General features: G+C 37.7%; 1 protein-coding gene across 1 annotated transcript in view; it reads left to right on the top strand.

Annotated features, from left to right (window-relative positions):
• Positions 1-21,995, top strand: part of LOC140231990 (casein kinase I-like) — a 96,593-nt gene that overhangs the window by 6,158 nt on the left and 68,440 nt on the right. Inside the window, exon 3 of the mRNA XM_072312142.1 lies at positions 12,619-12,729. Within this exon, the coding sequence (XP_072168243.1) occupies positions 12,619-12,729 (111 nt within the window). The remainder of the gene's footprint in view (positions 1-12,618; positions 12,730-21,995) is intronic.

Below are 21,995 nucleotides of genomic sequence, written 5' to 3' on the forward strand. Positions count from 1 at the left end.
ATATATTCATAGGCAAGCATTGTGACTCAATCGGTGCCCCCAATACAGTCTTCCGCTGGATGCTAGAGGTGATTAAGCCTGGAGTATGTCAACAAAAGTCAGCTTTGTGTTCAGATCAGGCGTACAGTTCAGTCCCGGTAGCCCGGCCCCAGGTGATTGCTGATAGCCACTTAGCATCACAACAGTTCACTGCTGTGTGGTTCTTTGAGCTAAGCAAACAGCAAGCATATCATCAACTGTCTCTGTCCCAATGTTTGCAGTGATGAATGAGAAACAATCATTCGTGATTGAATTACAAAGGGCAACGCTTTGTTGGCTGTTGAATAGATTAACAAAAAGGAGTGTATGTTTGTCAGTGTACACTGTATGATTGTATGATACCAGAGTGTGTGTCAGGTTTTTTTTTTCTTCTACAAGAATAACATTGCAATGATGATTCAAATGCACTGTAGTAGGTCAGCAAAGTATAGAAGTGGTCTGATGTTATACCTGGAATGTCTTATTCTCACTCATAGTGACAGGTTACACTGTACTAGCATGCATTGCTTTGACAACAAACTGATATTTTTTTTTTTTTGACAGCCTGGTCAGTATATTTACAATAGAAAATTTAGGAAATCTGAGTATCTAAGAGTCATCTTGTACATTATTAAACATGGTCTCTAGTGATATGGTAATGATTCCAAATTGCTAAGTGACACACACACACACACACAGTGTGAGTACAACACAACAGTTGACTCTGTAACAGTCTGTATAAGTCAAAACAATGATCATGAAGCCATGCCAGTGCAGTTAAGCTCCCGAAGCTTGCAGTGAATATATTATGTGCTATGAGTTGTGAAATCACCTCACTGAAGAGTGCATTGCTTCCTAAGCTTGGCATAAAAGTGATTATTACTGTACAGGCGTGCATTATTATCATTTCTTGTCAATGTTAATGCTGTCATGTCAATGTAAGTCAAGGACTTGTGTGATTACAACCTAAACATACAAGCTGTTAGTCCCTGGATTTCTGTGACACTAATTCTATTGTCCCAATGCATTCCCTGCTGTAATCATATTCTCACGAACAGCCCTGTAAGTAGCTTAGTGATGGTATTAAGGAGATCATGTGGAATTTAAATGAGAATCAGGGATGCATTGGCAAAGCACAGAGGAAATGAAGCCAGTGCTTAAGCCCTTTGTATTGATAATCCACTTGAACTGTGTCAGTCTATGGCTAGGATTTAACAAGGCAAATTGCTGTGTAGAATGTATTGTGGAACTTTTAAACTTGTTGAAGTAAACCCTGTGGGCGATATTGTCAGTTTGATTGGATTTCTGTGTTCAGAGGCATAGTGTGCTAATACCTTATTATAAGTAAGACTAAGAGAGAGATTTTAAATTTTTTAAAAAAGTTTTCTACACTGATGCCATGCCATATTTAAAGGGAGTAACCAGAAAGGGGAAGAGAGGGAGAGACAGACAGAGGAAGAGAGAAGGATTGGGGGGGGGGGGGGGGGGAGGGTATAATGTTCTAAAATGCAGTGCAGCATCTTGGCTCGGAAGCTATAAGTGAAGTTTTGCTCATTCCCAAAAAGCTGTTGTAATGAGAAGACAACAATATGGCCTGTGAATTGTGTGTGTGTGTGTGTGTGTGTGTGTGTGTGATACCTGGGTACGATTTTTTTTTTTATTTTTTATTTATTTTATTAGTTCACCCAGCAGTGCCATAGGAATTTTGGCCTTTCCAATATTGATCATCTTTCATCTTTTAGAGAGACCCAGGGAGCTACATGTAGTTTTATATCATATAATATTGAAAGATACTTCTCAGATATCCCATCCTGTCTAGAATTTTATGATTAGATTAACAGCATTCTAACTGACAGCTCATAAAAGTACTGGTAGGAGCCATGTTTAAATGCAATAATTTCAGAAACATATGACCTTATTCATGCCAACTCCTCATATGATCCATTGTGACAGTACAGAAAGGGGTTAAAGGTCATTGTCAAGTCCGCAAACAGCATACAGTGTGGGTAATACACCACATGACAAAATGCAGGCAAACCTGCTATTGTATGTGGAAGGTGATATCCTTTTGTATTATCTAGACATTACTGTGGAGGATTTTGAAGAAAAAAGAGCAGAAGGGAGTTAGTGTTAAATTTCATCACATATATTTACACCATGGCATGGCAGAAGATTCAGGGTACTATTTGTAGTCAGGGCATATCCAATATGATTTGGACATTATACTTTCATGTTGCCCACCAGAAACTTCAAGTACGGTTGGTATGTGCTTTGCAATTCTAGTGAATGTGAAAATCCCAGCAATGGGATTGTGCTGTATGAACAAGCAAGCATAATTTGCTACACATACTCTGCATTTTTAGGTGATCCGAGTATCCTCTCGGATCACCTATTGTATCTGTACGGATTCTTTCTTCTTCTTCTTCTTCTTCTTTATTTCTTTCTCCTCAAATGTTGTGCAGAGGTTAACTCAAAAAGTCATTCACCTATCACTTCTAAACTGATACCATATATGTATCACGTCATAAGGACGACAGATCTAATGTATCACTGTGATCAGTCAACCATGACGTCACTATGACGTCATTATCTGAAAACACGTTCACATTCGTATCTCATTAATGAAATGGATTTTCTCAATGAAATTTACATATCATATAGTTCAAGTCAAGCTCTATTGATATATTTCATAAAATTTAGTCACGTTCATAGTAAACGAGCGCGTACGCGCGCGTTGAAATTTTAACATGCTCCAATCGAGCTCAAAATTGTTTTGCACCCGTTTCAGGTCATTTGGAGTATTTCAGAAAAAATAGACGGACGCGTACGCGCGCGCGCATATACGCACGCACAGCTCATATGCAATAGAAATTTCCCGTTTTTTCACACGTATCGGATGTCTGAAATGTCAAAGAATGTTTCTACCAAGTTTCAAGTCAATCCGACTCAATATGACGTCATACGGGCCCGTCAAAGTTGAAATTCCGCGCGCGCGTCAATGGCGATATACAGTGCAACAATGCCAAAAAACCGCGAATTTTAAATCCGATTTTACTCGTCAGGATAGACGGTGACCCCCCATTTTCTTGACATATTTTGAAAGCTGATGAGTTGTACATATCATTTCATGGGTTGGCGATACTGAAAAAATGATTAAAAGATATCAAATTTCTTAAAAAAGTAAAAAAAGTAAATTTTCAAAATGACGTCATCAAAATTCAAGTTCACTCGAGCGTATCTCACTTATCCTTTGCCAATTTTCACAAAAATTTCAGTATGTTGTAGCTTATTTAATGTTCTTTCATATTTATTATTACAAACTCTTGATTGGATGACGTCATCACCTCGTAAAAATGGATTGAAAGTATCCTTGTAAAATTTGACCAGTTTACGTGTTATCTCTATGGGAGAGCAGTTTTTCTGGAAGTGAAAATTGACATGACTATCTTTTTCGAGCACTAGCTCACTTATGCTTCGGTGAATTTTTCCCAGATTTTAATATGTTGTAGCTGAGACTTTGGGCTATCGTAAGTGTGCCCTTCGTTTTTTCATACGATGTCGGGATCACGTCAAAAAACTTACTTGAAATTAAAGTTTATCTTCGATGTATTGAAATATTTCTTTCTTTTTGCAACGTTATGTGCAATAACTCAAGAAAAACATACCCTATCACCGCCATATTTTGCACATATTTAGTTCATGTCACGAACATTATTTCATAAAATAACAACGACTTGATCAGACGCCATCTTGGGTATGTAAATTAGGGTCAAAGGTCATAGATGTTTAATCCTGTATCTTGGTGAATACATGTCCTATCTTTCCCATATTTTGCACACGTAAAGACCATGTTACAGGGATCATTTCATAAAATAACCACTTTTTGCTCAGATGCCATCTTGTCTGTGCAAAGTGGGGTCAAAGGTCATATGTATTTCTTTTTCTATTTTCGCTATGACGTGTTATCTCTATGGGAGGGATTTTCTTTTAGATGTGAAAATTGACATGACTCTCTTTATCGAGTACTATCTTACTTATGCTTCGGTGAATTTCTCTCAGATTTTAGTATGTTGTAGCTGAGACTTTGCACTATCACGATTCGAATCATTGATTAAAAAAGAAATCGGATCACCTTAATTTGTCAGTGATGACAAATTACAATCTCTAGTCTTTCTTTTTGTTTTTGCAGCCCAGTTATGTATTGTGGAAATGTTGATGGATGAAATGCACTGTACGCTGATAATAAGTCAATATACAGAAGTTAAAGGGAAGGCAAACCCAAAAAGTAATGTGGATTGAGTGAAAGCAGCAAAATTATTAAAACACATCTGTGAAAGTTTGAAGAAAATCGGACAATCCATGCTTTTAAGTTTTGGTGTTGGAACCGCTGGATGAGGAGACTACTCGAGGTTATGACGTATGAGAGGACAACAATATAAAGAAAATATAAAGAAAATTCCGCAAAAATGCATTTTTTATGAAAATTACAAATTCCATAAACTTGATACTGACATATGTTAAGGGTAGCAATTATTCCCCCTGCTTTCTGAAAGCGGTTAGTCAATTGCCTTTTCATAATGCTAGAAAAATGAATTTTTGTTGAATTTCCTTTATATTTTCTTTGTATTGTTGTCCACTCATACGTCATAACCTCTAGTAGTCTCCTCATCCAGAGGTTCCAACACCAAAACTTTAAAAATTCATAACTTTTGCATCGATTATCTGATTTTCCTCAAACTTTCACTGATGTGTTCTACTAATGTTGGTGCTTTCACTCAATCCACATTGCTCTTTGGGTTTACCTTCCCTTTAAGGAATAGTTAGATATTATTTTAGTATGATTTACTCCTTGATTATTAGATGAAATAGATTACTGGTAATTAGTAACCAGTGTGCTTCTCTACATTATAAATCCATAACACTGACTGAATCAGCCTAAAGGTATTCCCCTATAAGTGAATTAGTCCTCACATCATAGTCATGTTATTTAGGAGAGGAGGTAACCCCAAGTTCACCTTGATTTATGGTCTAGTCAATTGTTGCTTTTATGCTTTTAGTGTTTTGTATGTGCTTTATTTCCTTGATAGCAATAATGTGTGTGAACAGTGAGTGGACAAGGGCATTAAAATGTGACGCAATCCATAAGATTACCCCCATAGTCATGCTAAATGGGCAAGCCCCATCTTTGATGCAGTCTTCGTGCCGTGCATCGCCCATGTTCAAGCTGCGTTCCATATCATTCTGTGACCATACAGTGGCATGAATAAATGAATGCAATAAAGTTGCAAATTTTTGCTCAAGAGTAATAAAATAAGATTTTGAACACTTTCGGAGACAAGTGTTGGGACGCCATCAAAAAGAGGAAGTTTTTGTGATCATCGAGAACATCACACTGGCTGCAAGATTCCTCGTCTGAATTTCCCCGGCTGGTTAAGATGTGCCTTGGTGCGACCGTATGTGGCATTGCTGACAGCGTAGATCAACCTTTCCTACATGGCAATCAGATATTTTGTTGCATGAGAAATGAGAATGACAAGTTTTCTCTGTCTGTCCTGTCTTGCTACCATGGTGCTTGTTGATCATTCCATTCATCGCCAAATTGCTGAAGTCAGAGTAAGATGGTGGAGCGATGCATCTCCAGGAGTGGGACTTAATGAACAGGTTCCCATTGCTCGTTGTCATGAGACATTACCTGCAACTGTTCTCGGAGAGATGAGTTCCCCTCCTTTTCATTTTCATCCTCTATCTTCTTTTTTGCTGACAACCCCCTCCCCCCCCCCCCCACCCCGCACTCCCCAACTGCCACAAAACCCCAAGTATTACAGCTTGGCATCGTCTGTTACTGCACACTGTAAAGCCAGAAAGTTTCATGTGCATGAAACTTGCATGATTTTGCGAGGAACCAGGATTCACGAAAACAAAATGCATACTAGTGTGTGAAAGTTTTTCTCTACACAGTGCATTAAATGCCAGTGGCAATTTGCAAAAGTTTCATGCCGTGAAAAAGGTTGCTGGCTCAAATTCACGAAAGTTTAATGCCATCAATGTTTCTGGCTTTATGTACAGCAGTATATTGTGCTGTTTACACTGTTTTCATGAATTATAGGCATAGGCCTATATCAGTTTAATACCCATATTAATTATCCGTTTGCAGAATTGCCATTAGTGATTTGATCTCCAGTAAGATCTTGTCCAAGCATGTCTGCATTAAAACCTGATGCAGAAATTCTACATGGCTGAGTTTTCACAGAACTGAGTAGAATAAAACTCAGAGAAAAGAACAAACAAAGCAAAACCAGGAAGATCAATACACAGGAATATTCCATCTTGTTATAATGAATGCTTAAATGGTCTGATGCCATGACCCCATTATACCAGCTGCCAATTAAAAAGTAACCCCTGTGGTAATCATATTAATGTACACCAGCATAGTCATGTTTTCATATCATTAGGATCAGAGGTTATAGCAGAACTTTGAAAACATATGTTCTTATCATCCACTTCCAATTTCATGCTTACTGTGTCACAGATGTTGGTGGTATTGTCATTGTAGATTGTAATACACTCTCTTCAATTGCTTGCTATGTAATTCATTCTCTTCAATTAATTGCTATTAAGTTGCTGACTGATAGATAAAAAGCAAATTTTGCCAAAACACTTTTTAAGGTTGTAGAAATATCTGGGATTTGACATACACTGTACGAAATAAGCTAGAGTTCAGACGTGTCAAAGAGAAATTGTAATCGTGTTACATGAATAAGCTTTATTTTTGTGAACTGAAGCAGCTCAAACAATATTTCAAAGGGCTAGCATACTCATAGTTTTCAAGAGAATTTGTTTTTGAGGGAAACATGAATTCATGTTTTGCTATTAAAATGGTTGATGATAGAAATTTCTGTTTTAAACCCATGATAAAGCAGAATTGGTACAAAAGTGGGAACTTGCTAAATGCCGTTTACATAATCATAAAAAGAAACAACAAAAGTGAACTGCGTATAGCCGAGTCCTTTTGTCAAAAGCAGAAACCATGGTGACAGTTACTGAAACGTACTCATTTCAAAGGGCATATATTTTGATAAATCCATCTTATTCACTTGAACACAGCATCACTAGGCCATGCATTGATGTCCATTCAAACAACCACATAACTTGTTTTTGTATGCTGGGCACAAGCATGAAAAATTCAATTTTGCTACTGTAACCATGCATACCAGTACCTTCTGAAAGGTTGGGTATATTGATGTTGAGAGGATGTGTTTTACATTATTTTGTTGACCAGATTCTTATTCTCTGTCAGAGTGTACCTACTTCGCACTTTGTTTATGTATGTGTGCACAAGATGTGTACGATGACTAAGCTTGAATAACATTGGTCTATTACTTTTTGTGTGTGTCAGATGTAGTGCAGAAGAGACAGACTTGATGTGCTCTTGTCTTTAGGAACAGTATCCCAGACTGGCAATTTGCTCACTTTTAAAGCAGAGGCATGATATGCCAGAAACAGTCTAATCAAAAACAACAACACAGTATTCAACTTTCTCATATCTTTCAGGAATTTATGAATATGAATACATGAAATAAAAAATTGAAAAGGTGATAGTACTAAAAAATTGATAAGCTGATAGTACTAGAAGTGATTGAACTTAGTAGTAGCCCAGGGACAGACATGTTAAAGGTAAATGTGTAATTACCTTCACCAAGGAGGTTATGTTTTTACTGGTATTTGTTTGTTTGTTTGTCTGTCCATCTGTCTGACTCTGCAAAATAACTCAAAAAAGTTCATATGAATGGATTTGGATGAAATTTTCAGGAAAAGTTGATAATGGCAGGAGGAACAGATGATTGAATGTTGGTAGTGATCAGGATCACCATCTGGATCTGGGATTTTTTCCCCTTAAGCAAGGTTTAGAATTAGTTTATTTATTTTTTAAAATGATTCTTCATTATTAGTATGGTATGTCATGGAGTGCTGGATGGCACGCTTGCTTTTGCGACTCTCACAGCTACATGCACACTGTATTGTGCTGTTGGCCAGAAAGTATGGAAGAGGCAGCAATGGCTGGTTGGCAGTGTATGGTTTGATGGTTAAGGAATCTGATTATGCTGATGATATGATTGTAGGATTATGATATAAGGTGGAAATCAGAATATGGGTGGAAGTGAGCTACTTGGTAGAGGTCTGCACTCTCAGAGTGTTTTTCTGGTTCATATCAAAAACACTGTCATATCTGTAAAGGGCTCTGCCTGTCTTAAGTACTTTTCTTACATCAGTGTACATTAAAGTAACTTTAATTAATATAATTTGGGCATGCAAATGTCATTTTATAGGCTGTGTGTATTGCTAGGAGAAAGCAAGGGGTGTCAAGTTCTCAATTTAAAGAGCAGTTTCAGTCTATGTTCAATTGACTTTAATGAGTGCAGTAAATCAAATGACCAGAGTGGTAGAAATGTTTGGGTTTCAGTCAATGTCCATTCAGACACACTGTTTCCATATCAGTATTTTCTGTTGTCGGCCTTGTCACCATTATAGAATATGTTGAAACTCTGCAATGCAGCTTGTAATGTAGGTCCTAAATCTGAAGTTATTTCAATTATAGCATACTGTATGCGCCATATATTTCGCGAGTCTAAATTTCCGCGAATCGGGACTTCCCGACGATTTCGCAAGTGGTTAATTTTGCGATCGTGGTGTCGTGTACTGAACGGAGAAATGTGTACGCGTACGTCTCATTCATATCGGCATCAGAGTCATTATTGTCGCGTGTCTTTAATTCCGTGAATAGCAGCTGACTCGCGAAATTAAAAACCTCGCGAAATATTCGGCGTATACAGTACTCAATCTGTATGAGATTTATAAATGTACGACATAGCCATTTTCAAGATAAAGAATTCAACGTGATATTCAGCTGTGAAAGAGCCTACAGAGAGACTACTTAAACATATGCCACATTTAAAGTTTACGTTATGATTGTATGAGAGACAGTTCAAGTGACATATTCTTGGTACATAATATTCAGTGTGTCTGATCCGAATCTGCACTGTTATCACTATGTTGTTGCCATTCTGTATGTACTCATGATATTACTCTTAAGAGGAATCTAATGTGTATGGACAGTGAGGTCGAGTGTAAAATGATCAAAGTTGTTTGTACCAGTGAGCTTCTGGTTGGCGTCAGAGAGTCATCCTACTCAAAACTGCCACATAAGAAATAATGTTGAATGTATTATTTTATGTAATCTCTTGTTGGAAATTCTGTTTCACAATGATGATAATGGTGATCAAATTTCTAGTCCATTAACAATTCCTGCTGCATTCCCTACCACACCCTATCAATTTGAACCTTTCAGGGGAAAATATTGAAAGGCATATGATTCTTATACAGCAGTTGGTACGGCTAAGGGGCATTCTACAAAGAGTCCAAATACCCAGCCCACCAATACACTCGTTGCATTCACAGGCTTCTTCAACAACAAATGTATGCCGCATACATTATTGGGCCCTGCTGGTGGTACGCAGTGACGTTCTGTGTACATGGTGCCGTACATGCATTCTCCCACGCACTGGCTTTCCACAGCCATATATGCCTGTTATGCACACACAGGGATGACATCATCAAGTTATTTGTGCCTTAGTGAAGTCTTTTCATCAGACTCTGTCATCAAGTTTTGTTTTATTTAGTTTTCTCTATATGCATGTGTGTGTGTGTCTGTGTGTACAGATGTGTGTGTTTAGGTTGCAAGGAGGGGCACAGTGTGGTAGTGAAGGTACTATAGTAACTTAGCATAGAGGGTGAGGTAGGGTAATTTCAGAGCAGTATATGCATGTTCCTGATTTTGACCTATAGTACATATGCTATACAGGCTTACAGTGAACACTTACACATAAATTGTACTGTGACATTTTATTATTCTGCTTCTACGTTAGCAATCATGATTTGCCAATGCGATCTACATAACCAAAATCTGATATTTATATGGTTTTATCAAGATATTTGTATGAATGATCACTTGCAAACTGCATAAATAAAAACAGTCGTCAATAAAGAGCCACAATGACCAAAAAAAAAAAAAAAAGAAAGAAAGAAAAAGAAACAAGAAGCAAACCCACATCCTGCACTTAGGGATGTGTATCTTGAAAAAATAAAATGCCATATAAACATCCTTACATAGACCCAGTAATGAATTGTCATATGGCTGTGTACTGGTAAATGTCAGTGTTATCATGCCCTGTGATTTCTATGGAAGGATGATAGGAAATGAGGTGATTGGTTGAAGGGAAGACCAGACCCTGCCTCTTGTTTTGAAGTACCCTGGTACGTACATGTTTTTAAGTCAGTAGTTTTCTATCAGGAATATATGGATATTGTGGTCATGAGTGTGCGAAATGGGTTTGCCTGTTGATGTGAACAGTGCAAACAAGAGGCACTTCCCCAGTGTGTCCTGAAGGCAAGACAGTTCTTGTTTGCATACTCACAATGTTCTCATTATGTGTTCTTTACATTACTAGGAATGCTGTTGTCGGAATTAGGTTTGTCAAGAAAGGGAGGGATGGACTGAGGGTAATAGGGAAAGGGGGGGGGGGCAGGCATGGAAACAATGAGATTTGACATATTTGAAAAGAAATGAATTGAATTGAATATTTTTGAAGGAGCCACAGTGGTCTGCACAAGATATTTGAATGAGTTGCACTTTCCAGAGGCAGGTGACGCGCCATGTTGCCATTACTGTGTCTCAATGTGAACTGCGGCACAATGGGTGATGGTCTTTGACCAGGAGATGTGCATGCCTTTATTGGTGTCTGTCTTTGTGTGTACATAATTGCATATGTATGTGTGTCTGTGTGTGTGTGTGTGGGTGTGTGATAGAGAGGGAGAGTGAAAGAGAATGGTTGGGAAGGGGGTGGGGCTCAGATACCTGATGTCTTTTCCGTATGAAGTTTGGCTCGTCCTGCCAGAGGCAAGTGCGGCCTCCAACATCAACAGGCAGCCCAGCGCTGGCTCCTCTGTCTCCTTAATTACAAACGGAACAACAGTGCCGGAACCTCAAGATATGATGGAGAGAAATCCATTCTTGACGGTAGTTTCAATCAATTTTGCTACGCTGCGTGCTCCCCGTGTCCAGCCTCATTGGGTGCAATCCAACTGTCTGATAACTTTAACAAGAAATGGTTCTGGGAGCACTTTGGAACAGGACAGAATTAGCATTTGTGAAATGCTCTTCATCAAGTCATTGACACCCGAGCCTCACATTGCCCTAACTCTGTTGAGTGCCATAATTGGCTGTCTTTAGAAAGAAGTCTTCATCTTCTTCTTCTTCTTCTTCTTCTTCTTCTTCTTCTTCTTCTTCTTCTTCTTCTTCTTCTTCTTCTTCTTCTTCTTCTTCTTCTTCTTCTCTTTCTTATGTGCTGTTGAATGAAAGTTGATGTATTATACAATTACTTTAAGTTGCTGGAATGATATTTGAGGCATGCCCGTACAGTGTAAATCTATGTGAGCCCCATGCAATAATACTTTTTTCCCCCCGAGAATGACAAAATATGTTCCATATTGAACACACGCTGTACCTGCCTGCATCATAAACATGTTATTCCAAATGTGAATATTTACATACTTATTTTTCATAGAATATCATGCAGAAAAATAAGATATTTATTTATATAGCAGGAGATTTACTGCACTACCATCATTGGTAAAATGTATAGAATACAGCATACTGAATCCAATCAACTGAATATCACTATACTTTTTATCACATCACCAGATAACAGAGTAATAATACTCAGTACCAATCAAAGAATGTTAATCTTCATAAATTGTACTGTCATATATGTACAATTGTTGTTTACATGGCTCAGTTTTGAAATGCAATGACATGATTTGCAATTGTATGTGGGTACCAGTACAATATGTATTACTAGTGTGTCAGGAGAAACGTCACCCATAGAATATAGCATTAAGTAATTCGCAGTCCATTGATTTACTTTGAAGATACTTGTATGGAATGCATTTAAGTGTTAACCATTACTGAATCGAACATTTTAAAAGTTAAAATTAGCTACCAATTCATTAATTTATGCTGTCTCGTGATTTCAAAAGCAAAATTCAGTCGGAATGAAACAGCCTGTTTAGGCTGACATCAGCTATGGCAAACATTATTTTACAGTCTAAACAGGCTTTTATGATATCATATACCAACTTCAGGCTTACAAGTTTTTAGATAGTTTTGAAGAGACCTTGAAAGCTTCAGAAAAGAAAAAGGAAAAAAGTCGATCTGTTTGTTGATTTTGTGGTCATCGGTTCTTCTGTTTCCTCTTCAGCTCTTTACTAGCAGCTGGTATGGAAAGTGATGTCTAAAAAATGTAATCTCAAGTGTCTGTGGTTTATTTTTGTGCTCAAAGTAAACCATGTTTTTCTCGCCTTTTGGATGCATTTCCGTCATTTTCAATAATTTATATTGCAATTAATAAAAACCCCAACATGGATAATGCTGGCACATAATTCTTACATTTTTTTTCGTTTTGTCTGCCTTGATGCATTTTTAACTTGTTTGTGCCTTCTGTGTATGAATTACTAATGTTGTTTGTACCATATTCCTTTCTTCAGGAACAAATATCACAAACGGGGAGGAGGTAGCCATCAAATTAGAATGTCTCAAAACGAAACACCCGCAGCTCCACATAGAGAGCAAGTTCTACAAGATGATGCAGGGTGGAGGTAAGTGTATATCATTGCTGTTTCTCATACACATCCCAACCTACCCTTTTCCTTTTAAAGTAACACTCACATGATGTTCCTGATAATAACAATAATTGCATTTATATGGCACTTTATACTGGTGTTTCTATACGCACTGGTGCTATTCTAAACTTCAAGATTAGCTGATAAACTTTATTGTTATAAAGCTATATAAACTTTGATGATTAGCTCATAGTTTCTATCCCCATGTAAATGCACTCCAAAGTTACATTTGTAGCAAAAATGTAGAGATTAGTCAATGATAATAACAAGATTTCATAGGGTTTACATTCTATCCATGAGCTGCAGGGTTTAGCATCATGTGGACATGATATTTAACAAACTCGAAAGTTACCGTGACCTCTTCATGAACCCCTTTCCCCCTTAGCTTCTGGGTCAACCTCCAGTGCGTGTTATACACTGTATTACTGTACATTGTTGGGTTTATCACTAGCGCAGTATGTAAATTTTTCTGATTCTGTAGTTTAATTGTGTAATGGGTCTCTCCTCGAAGTTTAACCTGAAAGATTGGGTGTTGTGTAGACGCACAGCGTAGTTTAAAACTACATGCTAATCAGCGTAGTTTAAAACTACATGCTAATCAGCGTAGTTTAATATCACAAGCTTATCAGCGAAGTTTAAAACTTTGAAGATTACAAGTGTCTGTAAACCTAACCTTGATAGCTCCTTGGTGTTCACTCTCTTCCCATCAGGTCAAGGTTAGAAGGCACATCAGAGCATGAATGCATATTACGGAACAAAGTTGTGATATTCGAGAGGATGCAAAGTTTTATTGTGCAGGGATGTGCACATGGGAATTGATGGAAAGAGGTACTGTAGAAGGGAACATTTCATATTATGGTTCAAAGTTGTCGAATCTTATTTCTCAGCCTCAACCATCAGCAAAAGTATGAAAAAAAAAAAAGAAAGAAAAGAGAAAGGGACAGGTAAAATTGATCTTGATGGATTAATTATTCATCCAATGTACACTGTAAGTTGTATTGTGAGCATCTAATAAAAGTGTGGATCGCCTTGTGTTCATCAGAGTTGCTGGACGACAATTTCTCATCAAGTGCACACACTGTTGCCTTGGATTGCGGTAATATATTGATAGCGTTACAGTCTCCAATACTGTATGATACCTTTACTGTATTCATCTCTAGGCAGATGTGCTAAAATACCTGGTACATCGACCCGAGTCTGCAAGACAGTAATACTGGGATATTTCTGAAGACTGGCAATGCCTTATTATAGATAGTTTGTGAACGTGTGTTTACTCGCGTTCTTTTTTTTTTCTTTTTTTTTGATAGCTTACCTACATGGCTAAGTAGATACATTCCAATGTCAAGCCAAATTTCTTGCTCAATGCGTATAAACTACCAACTGATCAGAATGTAGGTAAATAAAGATATTTAGTTATTTTTTGATACAGTTTTTCGAGGTGTTGGGCACATGATGTATGAGGGGTGAATTTATGCGTTCTGTGCAAGGAGGTAAACATCTGTGCAGTGAGAAGGCATAATGATACTCTAGTCACATTACCGAATTCTGAAATTCGTGTTAACTGTGGTTTTCCATGTGCCAGAAAAAGTCACTTTTACCAACCTGGTTTTGATGCACTCAGTGTGTAATACACTTCATGCATGTCTAGGCATTGTGTGTACTTTGTACCTGCCCCTATTCACCATGCAAGTACCTACCTGGAGCCATACTAATGCGTCATTAACGGGACAGGAATTTTGTTGGTTGAAGCAACTCAAGAGCCTATAGAGAAACCAGGCTACTCCTCTATGGAATACTTGACTCAAAGGAGATGGCCAGAATGATTCAATAACCCCTAGAACACGATCATCTACACATGCTACACTGTACCATGTAACCCCAAACGTGCATGCCGCCCTGTGCTGCTTTTCCTCCATTAGGGTGTGTACACGTTGTGAAATGCATTCAGTCCGTTATGCATGATGTGGTATACATGTGAAATATATTTCTGTTATTCCCTGTTGTTGTTTGTTATCAGTCACAAAGCTCTCATTATCATCAGCTCTTCTTCAGTATTGCATATTTAACACCTAATATTTGAAGTTGTTCAGAAGGTGATTGCCATCATGTAGTAAGCTACCATTTTGTCAGGCCTTTTTTTGTTGGTGTTTTTGCTTTTGTTTTTTTGTTTTTTTGTTGTTTTTTTTTTTAGGGGTGGGGTGAGGGAAGAAAATGGAAAAATCTGTGGATACAAAAGGTAAAGTAATGCATTCCAGTGTTTGTGAAGTACAGAGACCTTTAAACATTGGGTACACTTGATGACACAGATATGTCAAGAATGTAATGAAAAAAAAATAAAGAATATTACTTGTGAAATACAATATTGATCAATGCTTTAAAATATACATGCAGAACATCTGACCCACATTCTCTGTGTCAGTAGTGCATGTCACAGCTGTAATTGAACTTGATATAATCACGGTAGTGCCAATGTAGAGAATGGCAGAATTAGAGGGTTATTAGTTGTATTTGTACATCACATTAACAATATCTGTGATATTAAGACGTCTCTACTGTAGACCGGAAATTCTCAATTTATGTCCCATGAATAGAGGCTACATAAGTGTCTTTAGCTTCTGCCCTTCCTAGTGCACTGAATACAATGCCATGCTAATGTTGTTTATCCAGTCCTTTCCAGCACGACCCTGTGCATTTTAATTTTTGGCAGAATGTTTAGGCTTGTTTTGGGCAAGGATGACTAACACGGCACAGGGAGGGGGTAGAGGAATATTGGGAATCGGAGCTACAAACCCCTAGTCTGTTGCTTCAGACTGTGAAGTAGCAGGCACTCTACTGAACCCCAAAATGTAATGAGTTAAATTATCAAAATGATGTTTTTACATTCCCTTCTATACCCGTTGTGTACAGGGGCTATAATGTACTGATGTAATTTAATGTAAAAATAATGTAATGTAATGTAATGTAATGTAATGTAATGTAATGTAATGTAATGTAATGTAATAGTGAATTGGTCTTGAGTTACATCGATGGTGTTGATTGTCAATCATGCCAATGAGCTGATGTTTCATGGGGCTTAAATTGGCTGAAAATAAAGGTTGGGTATCAGAAAACAAGCTTGAAATTACTTCTGTGTGTATTTTTTCAGGAATTTTCTTTTGCAGGCCATGTTTTCAAGTCCAAAACTAGGAAGCAGTTAAGTGCCCCAAAATACACTGTAATATTTACTTCATGTAATCTGTATGCTCAGGTTTAGAATCGAGCCAAATTTCAAAGTATTTACACAGAAGAAGTAGCAAATGTTTGAAAAAGTATTTCAGCCCCCCGCTTCAAAAAAAAACCCCAACAACACCAACAAACCAACCGTGAAACAGCAAGTTTGAAAGAGTGTAGTGGAGAATTGTACAGAAAGATCAAAAGAAAGACAGTTTGGAAGAGGGATACTGGTAAAATGACGGCAAAGCAGAGGAATATAGTGAATAGGAGAGAGTCTTTCTCATCTGGTCTGCACGTTTGCAGACTAGGTGGGGCTTGTGTTTGATCGCCTCTCCCCTGTAGCAGTGCACACAATATCAGGCGCTCATGGTTCCTTCTAGTAAAATTGTGGATTGAATATTACGCCTGCGAGGGCATCACAAGAGGAACCCTTCTCTACCCCCCCCCCCAGTTTTCTTGCCTTCTTCTCATTCTAGAGGGTTTGTGAAAAGCACTTTGTGTATAACATGAACCACTGCTCATAGTTGAAAGGAGAGGCAATTTTTTTTTTTCTTTTGGTCTCTCAGTCAAGTGAAGTAACCACCAAGCAATATTTAAGTTGCATGCACAGTTTAAGGGTTCAAATTTCCTTTCAGTGTCCTGTCATCAATTAGCTTCTGGAATAAAATGTCTGTTTCAAATATTGTGATTGTGTTATGTTATGTTCAGCAATATCCAACATATTTATATTATGATAAAGCACTGAATTGGTAATGGTGAACTTTCAACCTCAATAGGCATGTGTTGTCTCATCTTGAGAGAGGTGTGTTGTTCCATACCCCACGTTATCTCTTCATGTCTATACCATGTATACATAAAGGAGTTTGGTTTCTGCTCTGAATGAAGTTTCCGTAAAGTCCCTTGATATTGTGGAAGTGGAACTGCTGCTACTTGTGCTAGGGTGCTACATGTATAATTGAAATACAGACCATACATGGCTGAATGCTGTTCCTTAATTGCAACACACCTGTGTTAACCTTTACTTTAATGCACCAAAATGTTGAATCCATCAGTTTTTGTGAGATCATAGTTCCCTTGCATTGTGACTAGTACTACTGACCTTAAAGCAGATTTGATCCACAATATATGCGAAGGTTGAGTCTAGCTTGCACGCATACAATTATACACTCATGGGGAATAACCTAGGCTACAAATATGTTACACCCGAGTGCTAACAAATAATATGTTCTGAACCACACCCACAAGCAGTAGAGGCCCGGTTGTTTATGGCTTCATGGATTACACAGAAGTCTATTTAGACACAGTAGTCGTTTGTAGGATGAGAATATCTTGTTGTTGTGTGTTTGGATCAAACCTTTGATGAGTATTGTGCCAGAGGCCTGACTGCTCAAAGGGCTTCATGGTTGGTGCAGAAATTGACTTAGATCAAAGGCATCACTATGAAGAAAAATAATTTCCTGTCTAATGTTGGTTTGGACTTTCATTCCATTTACTCATTCAAATGTATCATATTTTTAGTATGACCACAAACCCCCATTGATAATAGTACAGTCTTTATCCCTTTGTGTATTGCATCACTCATCATAATATAATTCTCAAATTACTGTAAACTTGCTAAGCTTGTACATGTATATTGCATCAAATACATCATCCCTATGCAAACACTTGGCAGCTAACTTTACGATATGAGTCACTTTAGGGCTCACACGGGTAAATAATTCCCCATAGAGATGTGTGTTAAAGTTCAAATTTCAAAAAATTCTGTAAAATAGCTGGGAGAAATGAGGTGTTTCATCTTCACTAACCTGAATAAGTGAGATATACCCTTTCATCCATCAAATTTCCAGGGTGGGTTCTTCTGCTCTAATTCTGTCCAAGGGTCCGCAAAGCCAGACTACAAGTTCTTGTCACTCAAAAAATCACCTATTTTCCGTACAGGTACCCAATGAAATATAGTCCCCTCAAATTCCATCAGAGAAGCTTTCATCTTCCAACCAAAATGCAGTTTGTAGAGGAATTCATACTCGATGTCTACAGCTATTTAGTTTTTTTGCCAAACTACATCATTGATTTTTAATTAATTTTTTTCTTCATTTATTTTGGTATCTTTGGTACAAATTTGTGAAGGGGTCTGGGACAGTCCATTTTATTTACAGGTGTGAGCCCTATAGTGTACTGTAAGCTTTGAGCAACAAATGACATCACATATCAATATTAGTTAAATCTGCTATTAAGATCATCCAGAGTGGTAATCCTTGTCTCTTAAAGAAGTAAGACTGCTATATTTTTTGAAGTTGTTATGCACCAAATACTGGGGAGCATAGAAAAAAACAGTCTTTCATGTACCGTAAGTGTAATTTCCTTGAACAAAGATATGGTTTCAAATGAGTGAACAACTGGGTTGGCAGTAATAAACGTTGCAGTAAACTGCACCTGAAACTTTACTTGAAAAAAAATCATTTGTTCTTATTGTATTTTCCGTATGTGTGGGTTAGATGTCCTTGATGTTAAAGTTCTCGATGTGCACTAAATTGTAGCAAAGGATCGCAGTTTAGCATTAAAAGAAGGCTTGTTTATATACTTGCCTTAAGGAGCATATTAAATTTTGGTATGGGGGAGATATAGCAAAGATACGTGTATCATAATCATCCTCATATTTCAGAAGACCTGTTAGAAGACATCAAAACTAGCAAAGCAACAAATCACGTACTTGTGTAAAAATTCCCATTTTGCCAGTTGATAGATAATTTTCACCATCAGCTTCCTGTATGCCCTTTTTGAACATCAAGCACCTCATATGCTTGCAAATGTTGCTAATTTTTATTGCTTTGTAGGGAACCCAAATTTTGCTGTCTACATGTACAGGCAATTGATGTAGCAAAACAGTGATAAGAATGTTTGGCCTGGTAAATAGGGGAAAAATACATACATCTTGTGGGCTGAAAGGCCTGCAGATATGTACATATTTTGTGCAAAGGAAAATATCTTTAATTTGCTGTGAGGTTACCAATATGAAGCTTCTGTCTTGGTGAACATTTAAAAACAAAATAGAGATGTATATAAATTACTTGGAAATGAATGACAGGATTATATAATATGAAGCATTATTACATGCATTGAGGGCTTGTATGACATCTTTCTGCGAATTATTCATGTTACAATATGACATTGACAATGAACCAAAGGTAAATATTTAAAAGCCTCTCTATGGAATAAATTTTCTCTGAGTCCAGACACAGAATTTCGATAGTTATTGTTCATTCCAAAAAAAAAAAAAAGTTTTGTTCAATGTCTTTTCAGGTATTTTTAGAGAGATGGATAGTACCATATGTTCTCTTCTCACAAGTGTAAACTAAATCTCTGTGATCACTAGCATTTATCACCTTTGGTTGTAACATAAAACATAAACGCAGTTCGGAGCAGGTCCCCATTTGCTGGGGCATCTTGGCTTGTGAGAAAAGCAGGCAGGGCTGACTCACCTCATATTTATGTTTATTATCGTGGTAACACTGCTTGACAATCCTGTTAGCACCGCTTGACAAGACCCTGTTCTTATCAACAGTCTCAGACGTATGCTTTCAAACATGCCCAACTGTGCCAGTTTCAAGTGTTTTTCCCCCAGTGTGAGGATTCCATTTCTCTGTATTGGAAGCCATTGCCCCCCCCCCCCCCAATAAACATAATCTCTTGAGAATATTGATGGAAACTTGAGGAATATTACCTGGTAGTGCTCAGCAGGCCAGCTGAACAGGACTGCAAAACATGTGCGTGACAATAATGATCTTGCCCTTTGAGGTCAACAAACTTCATCAGAAGTCCCAACTCGCCCAGGCTTATTTGTGCACTGTAAATGTTACATTTCACACCAGTGAGTCTCAAAGTAATCTCCATCTAAATAGTACTTTGATCATACAATTTAAATTCCTAAAGAAAGCAGAAGCTGGTAATTTTGGCGATGATGCTTTATCCAATTTTTCATGACAAAAATATATAATGCTGCACACTGGCACTGGTTTAACAGTCCCTGACCAGTGAATATCGCCATTGGACCAGAAACTTTTTCAGGAATTTACCAGTAAAGAATGGAAAAACTGGGTACCTACTGGTCAAATAGACAGGTCTGACCAGTAGAAGAAATGTGTTAGTGTGCAGCCCTGATATTATCTTCTCTCTTTTAAACAAACATGGTTTATCTATTATTAAATGTACAGCAGTGTAATACATCACAAAGAAAGCTTGCACTGACTTTTGGAGTCTGGATGTGTTTGATACAAGATATTAGTTTTGATTGATATTAGTACATGTAGCAGGTGCTATAATGTAAGTTATCAACGACCCTCAAATGAAATGTGTGAGCAGTTTAACGAGTACTCTGATTTATTTTCATTAGTGAACTTTTACAGTGGAATTTGATAGTCATTGTCCAGGTGATGTACAATGAAATATAATCCAGGGATATGACTAGTACTCTCTCCATCTGACAAGTTTCAATAATCCTTGACCAGCCATTCAGTAAAGACCAGACCCCCTGAAAACGTCGACATGAATATGAATATGTGGGACTATGCATTGATTGCACCATTTTTCAATATCTTGATTTTAACAACTTGTTGATTTTAGAGCAGTTAAATGTAAGTAATATGAGCTCTGTCAATACAAGAAACACTAATCTCAATCTCTCTTTCTTTCTCTTTGCATTAGTCCCTTATTTGATATTTAAAGAAGAAACACCAAACATCAAAATAATGCACACAACACTTCCATGCATGCATTTTATATAATCCCAAATAGTCATGTAGGTTTTACATAGGCAGTTTTGGGTAATCAATTAAAAACTTGAAAAAAAAAATTGTAGAAGTGCTTGTTGCATTACAGTTGTGAGTGATTAAATCAGGAAGTCGCAAACTATTTTAAACATTTACGTTTTTGTTTTTTGTTTTTATAAAAGGCAAGGTTCTGTGACCACACTTATGCATCAAGAGGTAAAGCAGATATAAAAAGTGAAACCTACTTGAAATGACTGTAAACATGGTCAAACCTGTCTTGGTGACCACTTGTCTATAGTGGCCACCTGCTGTATATGAGAGAAAAAGCATGTTAAAGAACCTGTCTGTAATGGCCACTTTTTCCGTCTCCCTTGGGTGGCCACTATAGGCAGGTTCAACTGTACATTGTTTTTACTGATTTATAGAGGCAAGGCAACAACAGATTTTGTTCATGAAAAAGAGAGAATAGTAAGATCCTCAGCATGTAACCCAGTGGAAAGAAAAAATGGCTACCAGGTAAACTGTCTCTGCTGCCGATGCATCCACTGCAAGCTAGATTCAAGTCATAAGTGTGATCAAACATGCGACATAGCCACTAGGGTCCATGATGCTTTCCTGTGACCTGTGTGCAGCCGGCCAATGCAGCAGGCCTAATTTGTAAACTTGCTGTTTCTATTGATCTCTTTTGTCAGCGACAACAAAGGTGACGCACTTCAGAGTTTGCCAATCAGACTTTGAATAACTGTAGGGAAAAGGATGGGGTGTCGCAAGGGTGGAAAAGGAGGAAAATTTCGAGTCAGGAAAGATGAAACCAATGCTGAATGAATAGAACAATAATATCTGGTGGGCAGCCCCCTCAGTGTGTTTAACAGGAAAATAAGATCAAGTGATGTATTTAAATGGGTAACCGAATTCAGTTCTCAGCACTCAGCTGTGAGTATGCTTGTCTAGACTGATTGAAACACACAGAGCAAAAGGAAAAAGGGAGGGGGATTTTGGGGTTCGAAATGAAGTAAGGGTTCTCTTAGTGCCACTCGCAGAAAGCGGCAAAATGGGCAACTGCACGAGAAACGATAACACTCGCCCATTATTGTCGGTGCTCTCTCAGAGTCCATAACTCCGGGGTATATATATTCATGCTCCCTCGCTGCAGATAAATACTGGCGGTCTCCTCATTGTGTGCTTGGTGCATTTATTGTGTGTATGTGTGTGTGTGTGTGTGTGTGTGTGTGTGTGTGTGTAACACATTGCAAAGGAATAACA

Source organism: Diadema setosum, chromosome 8, assembly GCF_964275005.1.
Source record: "Diadema setosum chromosome 8, eeDiaSeto1, whole genome shotgun sequence".
In the NCBI taxonomy this organism is placed as follows: domain Eukaryota; kingdom Metazoa; phylum Echinodermata; class Echinoidea; order Diadematoida; family Diadematidae; genus Diadema; species Diadema setosum.